This window comes from Castanea sativa, chromosome 1 (genome assembly GCF_040712315.1).
Source record: "Castanea sativa cultivar Marrone di Chiusa Pesio chromosome 1, ASM4071231v1".
NCBI classification, from domain to species: Eukaryota; Viridiplantae; Streptophyta; class Magnoliopsida; order Fagales; family Fagaceae; genus Castanea; species Castanea sativa.
The window spans coordinates 7184103-7194341 of NC_134013.1; the positions used below are offsets into that span (position 1 = coordinate 7184103).

The window sequence follows — 10239 nt, forward strand, 5'->3', positions numbered from 1 at the left end:
CTCCATAAAATTTTCCATTCTTTTTATTTTTTTTACTTTGCATTAGTTACATGATAGTATATTATAAAGGTTGGATCCCTTAAATTGGTGAACACACAAAATGGTGACCCATGTCTCATTCACAATACGAAAAACAATTTATAATCTCCAACGCCATGTGGTAGGCAACTATTGATTAATGTAGCTTATTAAATGCCACATGGCAGACAACCATTGGCATGTGTCGCTCTTTCTGCCGTGTATCACCAATAAATATACCTAAATCTTTATTATTAATCCCACCATTTAAATAATTACCCACTATAAACTCCTTAAATTGCACCATAAATTTTTCATTCTTTTCATTTTTTACTTTGCATTATTTTCATGATAGTATATTATAAAGGTTGGATCCTTTAAATTGCTGAACACACAAAATGATGACCCATGTCTCATTCACAATAAAAAAAACAATTTATAATCTCCAACGCCATGTGGTAGGCAATTATTGATTCATGTAGCCTTTTAAATGCTACATGCCAGACAACAATTGGCATGTGTCACTCTTTCTGCCATGTATCACCAATAAATAAACCAAAGTCTTCATTATTAATCCCACCATTTAAATAATTACCCACTATAAACTCCTTAGATTGCTCCATAAATTTTTCCATTCTTTTTATTTTTTTACTTTGGATTAGTTAAATGATAGTATATTATAAAGTTTGGAGCCCTTAAATTGGTGGATACACAAAATGATGACCCATGTCTCACTCAAAATAAAGAAAACAATTTACAATCTCTAAAGCCACATGGTAGACAATTATTGATTTATGTCGCTTATCAACGCAACGTGGCAAAGAACCATTGGCATGTGTCACTCTTTTTACCATGTATCACAAATAAATAAAGAAAATTAAATCTCCATTATCATTCTCACCATTTAAATAATTACCCACTATAAACTCCTTAAATTACTCCAAAAATTTTCCGTTCTTTTTATTTTTTACTTTGCATCAGTTACATGATAGTATATTATAAAGGTTGGATCCCTTAAATTGGTGTACACGCAAAATGATGACCCATGTCTCATGCAAAAAAAAAAAAAAAAACTTATAACCTCCAACGCTATGTGGTAGATAATTATCGATTCGTGTAGCTTATTAAATGCCACGTGGCAGACAACCATTGGCGTGTCACTCTTTCTACAAGGTATCACCAATAAATAAACCAAAATCTTCATTATTAATCCCACCATTTAAATAATTACCCACTATAAACTCCTTGAATTGCTCCTTGATTTTTCCATTCTTTTTATTTTTTACTTTGCTATAGTTACATGATAGTATATTATAGTGGTCAGATCGCTTAAATTGGTGGATATACAAATTGATGAGCCATGTCTCTTTCAAAATAGGGAAAACAATTTGTTAGGGCTGTCCAGTGACCCGTGATATCCGACCCACCCGACCATACCCACTCAACCCGAAGGTCCACGGGTGAATCCGAGTGCTTCTATGGGTCGGTCACGGATATTGCTTTAATAGGAACCGATTATTCGGTTTGGGTCTCGGGTTACACAACAAAAAATCCGAATAACCCGACCTGGCCGAATATTTGTTAAAATAAACTCAACCAACCAATTTCCACTCAGCCTCAAGCACTCACATCATGTAAGTAAAGTCAAATCAGGAGCTTTGGTTAGTGGGTAACATGTAGTGGAGAGCAAAACCTGTCACTTTTTGGACACAAGTTCCCAATTTTAAATCCGGCTGTTTAAATCTTCAAATCAACGGCTATGATTTTTTTTTATCAAAGTGATGATACACATCCGGCTGATTTTTTTGGACAGACCACAGAGACATCACATCATATCAGTATCACTTTAACTCTACATACTAGTATACTACAAACGTAACAATTAATATCAACGGTTCAAATTAAAACCAACAGTCACAATTAAAATTTTAAAAGTAAAATATTTGTCACCTCACAGGCTTCAAATCATGACAGACCACACCACACTCACAATCCAACGGTTACAAATCATGAGAGAAATATGTAAATTTTAATCTCATATCCCCTAACAATTCAAATCAACAGTTCAAATTAAACTCATATTGCAATCCAACGAACCTAAAATCTCTCTTCAGTCTTCACCTAATCTCATTCTCATATCTCTCACTCTCAAACTCTCACTCTCAGTCTCAGACAGACTCAAACGTTCTCTCTCTCTCTCTCTCAAAACACCAAATCCTCTTAAATCTCTTCACCACCAAATCCTCAAATCCCTTCACCAAATCCTCAACCTCAAGTCTCACACAGTCACAGACGCTCTCTGCCTTCACCAATTTCATACGAAATCTCTTCACTCTTCATCAGTCTTCAATCTTTAGTTCTTCACTCTTTAAAAGCTTTGATCTTCACCAATGGACAGACCGCACTCTCAAACTCTCAGTTCTCACTTTGCCTCTCTCTACTACCAGTTCTTCACACCTAGTGGCCGCCGCCACCACTAGTAGCAGCCACTCCTCTCTCTAATCTCTCTCAAAGTCCCAGTTCTCACTTTGCCTCTCTCTCTGAAGTCACTGGTTGTGAGGTACACAAAAAGCAATCTTCTTTTTCAATTTTCATTTGCTTTTATCATCTGGGTTTTCTTTGGTTTTTGTTGTTGCTAAGTTTTTTGTTCAATCAGTTATCTGGGTCTCGTTTCATTTTCATTTTTTTGGGGTTTAATTATTCTTTATTCGGGTCTAGCAAGCTTGATAATTTTTCGGAAACTGAATTTTTACCAAGCCATGTATTATATATATATATATATATATATTTTTTTTTTTTTGGTAAAAGCCATGTATTATTTATCACTATATCTGTGTTGTGTGAAACTATCAGGCACAAATTATAACAACTCTTTTGAAGAGAATCTTAACTGATTCATAAGTGCTTTGCTTTGTTAATGATGGGTAATGCTAAATATGAATGAAAGATCTCTAAATTATTAAATAGATAGAGATTTTTGTTTCCCTTTGTTTTTTGTATTCAAAGTTGGGATTTTGTTCGTTTTTTGTTAGAGACTTAGAGTTGATGCGTGTAATTTAAGCTGCTGTGAATGTGTTCAATGTTTTTGTTTTTATTATTTAGTAAAATTTATACTGTTAAAAATCAAATAAACTCCCAAGTTTTATAATTTGAAACACTAACCAAAAAAAATTGAAACCCTAACCATTTTACTTTTTTTGTTCTTTGTTTATTTGTTTCATTAATTTTGTTCCTATTTTAATTTTACTCAGGAATTGAAAGTTGTCCAAGTGGGGTTTTCAGTCTTCAAATTCAAAACTCCAACAACCCTGGTTTCTTTAAGGTATGATTTTTGTTTCCCTTTGTGTTTTGTTTTAAAAGTTGGATACTGTTTTATGTTAGAGTTTATGTAGGATACTGTATTATGTTTTCTGTTTAGTTTTTTGTAGGATATTGTTTTATGTTAGAGTTTTATGTTTTATGTAGAATACTGTTATCTGAATTCACGCATCAAAGATTTTCCTTTTTGGTTTGTTTGATTATTATTATTAATTTTTGTTGTTCTAGTTTGCTAATTTCTATATTTGATTTTTTGAGGTCATGGATTCCTCCACTACACAACTTGATGGTTCCACCGCCACCCAAGCTAATGGTGCTACTACCACCCAAGAGGTTGCTACTGCAACCCAAGCTGAAGCTACTAATGGTGAGTTGCCCCCAGTTCCACCTAGTGTAGTGAGTAAGACTGGTAATGGTAGGAAAAAGTCTTTAGCTTGGAATCATTTTGAAAAAGTAAAGGTAGATGAGGATGTCACTATGGCTGTATGTAATTGTTGTAAAAAATCATATCGTGTTGATAGTAAGAGTTATGGTACTAGTAATTTGTTAGCTCATGAGATAATCTGTCCCAAGAACCCTAATAGAGAAGATAAAAGGCAGAAAACCTTAGCTTTTGAACCCAAAAATGATGGAGATGAAGGGTTCAAACTTGTGTCAACAACTTTTTCTATTGAGGCTTCTAGAAAGGCACTAGCTGAAATGATTGTAATTGATGAGTTGCCTTTTAGGTGTGTTAAGGGTTATGGGTTTAAGATATATGTAAATACCTTACAACCTAAGCTCCATCTAAAGGATATTCCATCTCATCAAACTGAGGCTAGAGATGTGATTGGAATTTATAATAGTGAGAGAGAGAAGCTAAGGAAGTCCTTGAAGGGTTGTAGGGTGTGTGTTACTACGGACACATGGACTTCTATACAAAATTTGAATTATATGTGTCTCACATGTAACTTTATTGATGATGCTTGGAAGTTACATAAGAGAATTTTAAATTTTTGTCAAGTTGAAGATCATAAGGGGGAGACTATAGGTAGAAAAATTAAGATGTCTTCGCGTGAGTGGGGTATTGATGGCATATTCACTTTGATAGTGGATAATGCGAGCTCCAATTTAACCACAATTAAATTTTTGCAAAGGGTAACAAAAGATTGGAATGTGGCAGTTTTAGAAAATGAGTTCATGCACATGAGGTGTTGTGCCCATATCCTAAATCTCATTGTTGGGGAGGGTTTGAAAGAAATTGATGGATCTATTGCTAGGGTGCGTGAAGCTGTGGGGTATGTGAAGTCCTCGCCCAATAGAAATCAAACTTTTAGGAATTTTATGGAGAGGTTAGGTATGGAGTCCAAGAGTCTTCTTTGTCTAGATGTACCTACTAGGTGGAACTCAACTTACCTTATGCTAGAAACTGCTGAAAAATTTGAGAAAGTATTCCTTAGGATGGACTTTGAAGATGATGGTTATTAATCATACTTTAGGAGCAAGGAAGATAATGGTGGTTTGGGATCTCCTTGTATGAGTGATTTCCAAAATTGTAGGGCATTTGTGACTTTCTTGAGGCTTTTTTACAATGCAACAAAGAAGTTCTCTGACTCTTTGTATGTTACCTCAAATGCCTTTTTTGATGAGATCTTTGTTATTCAGGAGAGTATTTCTCATTTAGTTAAATCCTAAAGCATCCTCTTGAAAAATACAACCATAAACATGCAAACTAAATTTGAGAAGTATTGGGGGGAAGGTAATAAAATTAATCCTCTTTTGTATGTGGCTGTGGTTCTTGATCCACGAAAAAAATTGAGGTTTTTGAAGTTTTCTTTTCTGAAATTTATGGGAATGAAGTGGGGAAAGTGAAGGTTGATAAGGTGAAAGATATTTTGATGAAGTTGTATACTTTTTACTATTCTGTTAATTCTCCAAATGTGCAAGAACCAAGTGGGAGTGAGAGGACACAAATGGTAGGTGATGCTAGTGATCCATATGTGATGGTTCACTCTCGATATGAGCTTTTATTAGAAGCTGAGCAATCTGTAGGCTGTACTAATGAGGTTGAAAAGTATTTGGTTGAAAATTGTTATGGTAGAAGGGATGTGAATTTTGAGGTATTGGGGTGGTGGAAGGACAATTCTAGTAGGTACCCACTGTTGTCCAAAGTGGCTAAGGATGTGCTGGCTGTACCAATTTCAACTGTTGCATCTGAGTCAGCATTTCGCACCGGAGGCCGCATTGTTGATCCATTTCGAAGTTCTCTCTCTCCTCTCATGGTTCAAAACCTTGTATATGCACAAAATTGGCTTCAAGCCACAGTACCAATTTCTCATTGCCAATCAAGGGATGAGGTTGAGGCATTGGAGGAGGAATTTCATGATTTAGGTAATATGTTTAAATTCTAGAACTTATACTCTATTAATTATTATTGAATGTCTCATGTTCAAACAAATTTTAATATGTTGTATTTATTTCCTTTTCTTTTCTAGTTTTAAATCAACAATCATCATCAAGTGCATCAGCAAGTACCAGCACCAAATTCAGTTCTAGCTCAGGCAAACAACCCATAATTAGTGTTGAAGATTGATAACTGACTTGGTATGTTATTGCCTTTGGCTTCTTACTGTTATAAACATGCTGCCTTTTATATTTGGTCTTGTATTTGGTAGTAATATATTATTTGTTATATATATATATATATATATATATATATATATATATATATATATATATATATATATATATATATATATATATATTGTCTTTGGAGGCGGAATCATTTATTTTGTAATGGAGGCAGCCTTTTGGGAACATTGTGGAACCTTTTTTGTAAATTACTTTTCTAACAATACTAGTCTTAATGCTTATAGAAAAGAAATCCTAGGAATCATATAGGTTTTCTTTTCTATTAGTTATAAGCTTGAGTATTTGTCATTTAGTGCTTGGGAAAAGCTATTTTTTTGGAAATACCTGTGGTATTTTATAATTGTAATTATATTGTTGGGAATATTTTATAGCCAACAAGGTTACTGCCTTCTTATGATTTACTGCCTTATAAACTTACAGTAACCTCATTTTAGCCTATATGACTTGCCTATTATATAGATGGAAGTATTGCAATATAAATCTGTAGCTTATGCTTGCTGTGGTTGGAAATACTACTTGTGTGGTTGTTGGAAATACACGTTTTGTGTATTGGTTTGCTATTTTGTCTAGGTTATTTGTTGTGTTAATTTTTGGGTAGTCATTGTGGCTATTTAACAAGTCACAAGTGATGAAAAATGAAAATAGGAAGTTTTCAAGGTAGGTTGTTGAGGTATTTTTTCCAGAAAGTTTTTGTTTTGAATGCGCAATATATTATAAGTTAAGTAGCTTAATTTAAGTTTACTTGAAGGCCCATTAAAAAAAGAAAAAGAAAATGGAGGCCCAATCTATTTTATATGGGAAGTTAAAAAAATGACAACCAAATAATTTTTAAAACTGCCACCAGACTCGTTAATTTGGGCCTAAAGGGCTGAAAATTTTGAACCAAAAAATGTTCCATAGAAGTCCAAAAACTAGGCCCAGTAATGGCCCAAACCCGCCTAACCGCCAACTCTGACCCGCCCATCTGGTGGCCTGAAGCGCCGGATCCGACCCGACTATTTGCTCGAATATGGGCCTGAGATCCAACCACCCGACTCAGACGAGTTGAGTTCGGTTTAGGCCCAGACCCGAACTGGCCCGACCCATGGACAGGCCTAGTGAAGACTGAAGAGAGATTTTAGGTCCGTTGGATTGCAATATGAGTTTAATTTGAACTGTTGATTTGAATTGTTAGGGGATATGAGATTAAAATTTACATATTTCTCTCATGATTTGTAACCGTTGGATTGTGAGTGTGGTGTGGTCTGACATGATTTGTAACCATTGGATTGTGAGTGTGGTGTGGTCTGTCATGATTTGAAGCTGGTGAGGTGACAAATATTTTACTTTTAAAATTTTAATTGTGACCGTTGATTTTAATTTGAACCGTTGAGTTGAATTGTTAGGGTTGTAGTATACTAGTATGTAGAGTTAAAGTGATACTGATATGATGTGATGTCTCTGTGATCTGTCCAAAAAAATTAGCTGGATGTGTATCATCACTTTGATAAAAAAAAATAAAAAATCATAGCCATTGATTTGAAGATTTAAACAGCCGGATTTAAAATTGGGAACTTGTGCCCAAAAAGTTAATAGATTTTGCTCTCCACTACACGTTACCCACTAACCAAAGCTCCTGATTTGACTTTACTTACATGATGGGAGTGCTTGAGGCTGAGTGGAAATTTGTGGATTGAGTTTATTTTAACAAATATTCAGTCGGGTCGGGTTATTTGAATTTTTTGTTGTGTAACCCGAGACCCGAATCGAATAATCGGTTCCTATTAAAGCAATATCCGTGACCGACCCGTAGAAGCACTCGGATTCACCCGTGGACCTTCGGGTTGGGCGGGTATGGTCGGGTGGGTCAGATATAACGGGTCACTGGATAGCCCTATACGTACCCAAAGATTTTCTCTTGTCTTACCTCGATGTCATTTTACTTTGCAAATCTGGCCTAATTTTAGTATGGGTAATTATTGGATATTCTTTGAATACCATAAATGCGTATTCCTTCCTTTTACAGAACTGTGGGTCTTACTAATTAAATTTATGGTGGGACCCACAATTTATGTGAGAGAGGGGAGTATGCATTTTTTATTGTCTCGGAGTATTCAATAATTTTCCTTTTAGTATTTTACCACAAATCCAAAAACAGAAACATTGATGGGGAAGGATCTTTGCATTAAAATCCTTCATTTTTCTCTAATTTTAATTCTGGCACATATAAGATACGTGATATTTAAAAAATTAATGGTGTTAAAAGATTCATATAAATCACACAAAATCAAATAAATGTTATATGTCTTACATTTATCTAAAAGTTAAAGAGATTTAGAAGATTTAAGTTGGAGTAATCTTATTCTATCAAGTTGTTGTTTGTTTGACTCGATCATAGCTTATATAGCTTATAGTCAGTGGTGGCTCCACATGCAAGCCAGGATGGTCACAAGATCACCCTGACATAAAAAAAAATTGTATATATACAGTTGCTAATATATATATTCGTGGTAAGTTGTTATGATTATAATTTGGGCCTAATACTAATATTATTTTTTTTACCCACCAATAAATAGCTTTTTGCACAACATTTATTGTAAAAATGCTGTGGAAGTACCATTACTCCAAAATCAATTCTACCCCCCCCCCCCCCCCCCCAAACATGATCCTTAATCCTTTTTTTTAAAGGCTTAAATAAGAACAATAAATATTAGCCCAAATAATAACAAGTATAAATCAAACAAAATTAAGACAAGACCAAACAACAACAAGTGAACAAATTATTCAACAAAAAGCTTACTATAAAACAAAAAGATAAAAATTGATAATCATTCAAATTTGTAATTTATTCAATCTATTCAATAAAAATAATCTTTAATTTTATTTTTCCTTTAAAAATGATATCAAGAAAAATATTGTAGCTGTGAGTTTTTCTTGATGATGATGATAGTTATATTTTTTTTGGCTTTGTAGTCGCAACAATTTTGCTCTCCTTAGCAACTTGGCATGCAGTTACAGTAAATATTTAAGTTATTACTATATTAGATTTTGTATAATTTAAATTTTATAGCGACAACCATTAAAAAAAAAAAATTTCCTAGAATCACCATTACTTAAGTAGGGCAGGCTTTGGAAAGGGAAGGTGCCGACGAATTCTGCTTCTTCTTCAAAGCTGCTGGTTGTACAGAATGAATGAACTTTTGTGATGGGGCCAAGAAATCAGAAACTTGAGTGATTTAAACGATAAGTCCAAGAAATTAAGTAAAGACACATGTGGAAATTAACGCATCAATTTTGTTTATTATATCGTCAATCACAATAATTGTTAATTAAGTATTATTATACTTTTGGGTCCATATATATACAAGTACGATTAAGTCAGTAGAAGATCTTCTCAAAAAAAAAAAAAAAAGTCAGTAGAAGATCTTTGGGTATTTCGAATGTAAAATGACAACCCAAATTTCGTTTCAGCTTGCTTGTTTGTTTGAGCGTGAAGTCAAGGATTTTGACAGAAAAATAGAAGAGAAGGTCATTTCTTGCTTTTCCCATACATGCAGAACAGGGAACGATTCTGCACATGCCCCGGCAAGATTAGAGAAGGAAACAGAGGGATCAAACGTTGGGCCAGAAACTATACCACGAATATTAGAACGTATAAAGCAACCAAATCAACCTTTATTATTTTTTTAAAGCTGATGGTTCTATAGAATGGATGAGTTTGTACGATGGATCCAAGAAAATAAGTTAGAAACCTGTCAAGTTTTTCAATTAACTTCTTCTCAATTTTTTGACTTCTGTCTCAATTTTCTTTACTATATCATAATTCTCAATAATTGTTATTATGATATTATTGGGTCAAGATCCATCTTACCTCATCAGTAAAATGAAATTGATAAAATATCATTTTGTAGGCATAAAATTTCTCTTTTACAAATGTAGCCGTTACTATCACTTAGATTATGATCGAAATATTTCACTTACTCCTTGGTAATCCAAACTTTCAAACGTGTACCGATAGGATAGGTGAGTGTGTATGGATAGCAAAAGTTCCTCCCAAGTATACTTAGGGATGGAGGAAAATTCTCAATATAATAAAAGTTATACTTAGCAAAATGGACCGAATAGATGGAAGTGGACCGACTTGGATAAAAGTGGACCAAGTTTGACTGTCATGTTTCTATTTTCAGATCGAGCCATGTCGACATTCTTTTGAGGAAGATCGAGCCATCAATGACGAGCTATCAACGACATGGCTTTAGCACGTCAGTGTCGTCATCAATGACGTGCTATCAA

At 34.1% G+C, this 10239-nt stretch overlaps 1 protein-coding gene across 1 annotated transcript; it reads left to right on the forward strand.

The window, feature by feature from the left end:
• The first annotated feature begins 3597 nt into the window (after positions 1 to 3597).
• On the forward strand, positions 3598 to 4803 carry LOC142641401 (zinc finger BED domain-containing protein RICESLEEPER 2-like). Its single transcript, XM_075815868.1, has one exon. The coding sequence runs from the start codon at positions 3598 to 3600 to the stop codon at positions 4801 to 4803; it is 1206 nt and encodes a 401-aa protein (XP_075671983.1).
• Positions 4804 to 10239: the final 5436 nt, after the last annotated feature.

What these genes read in the sequence shown, in the direction of transcription:
- LOC142641401 (XM_075815868.1), top strand. Translation starts at nt 3,598, where the DNA reads ATGGATTCCTCCACTACACAACTTGATGGTTCCACCGCCACCCAAGCT.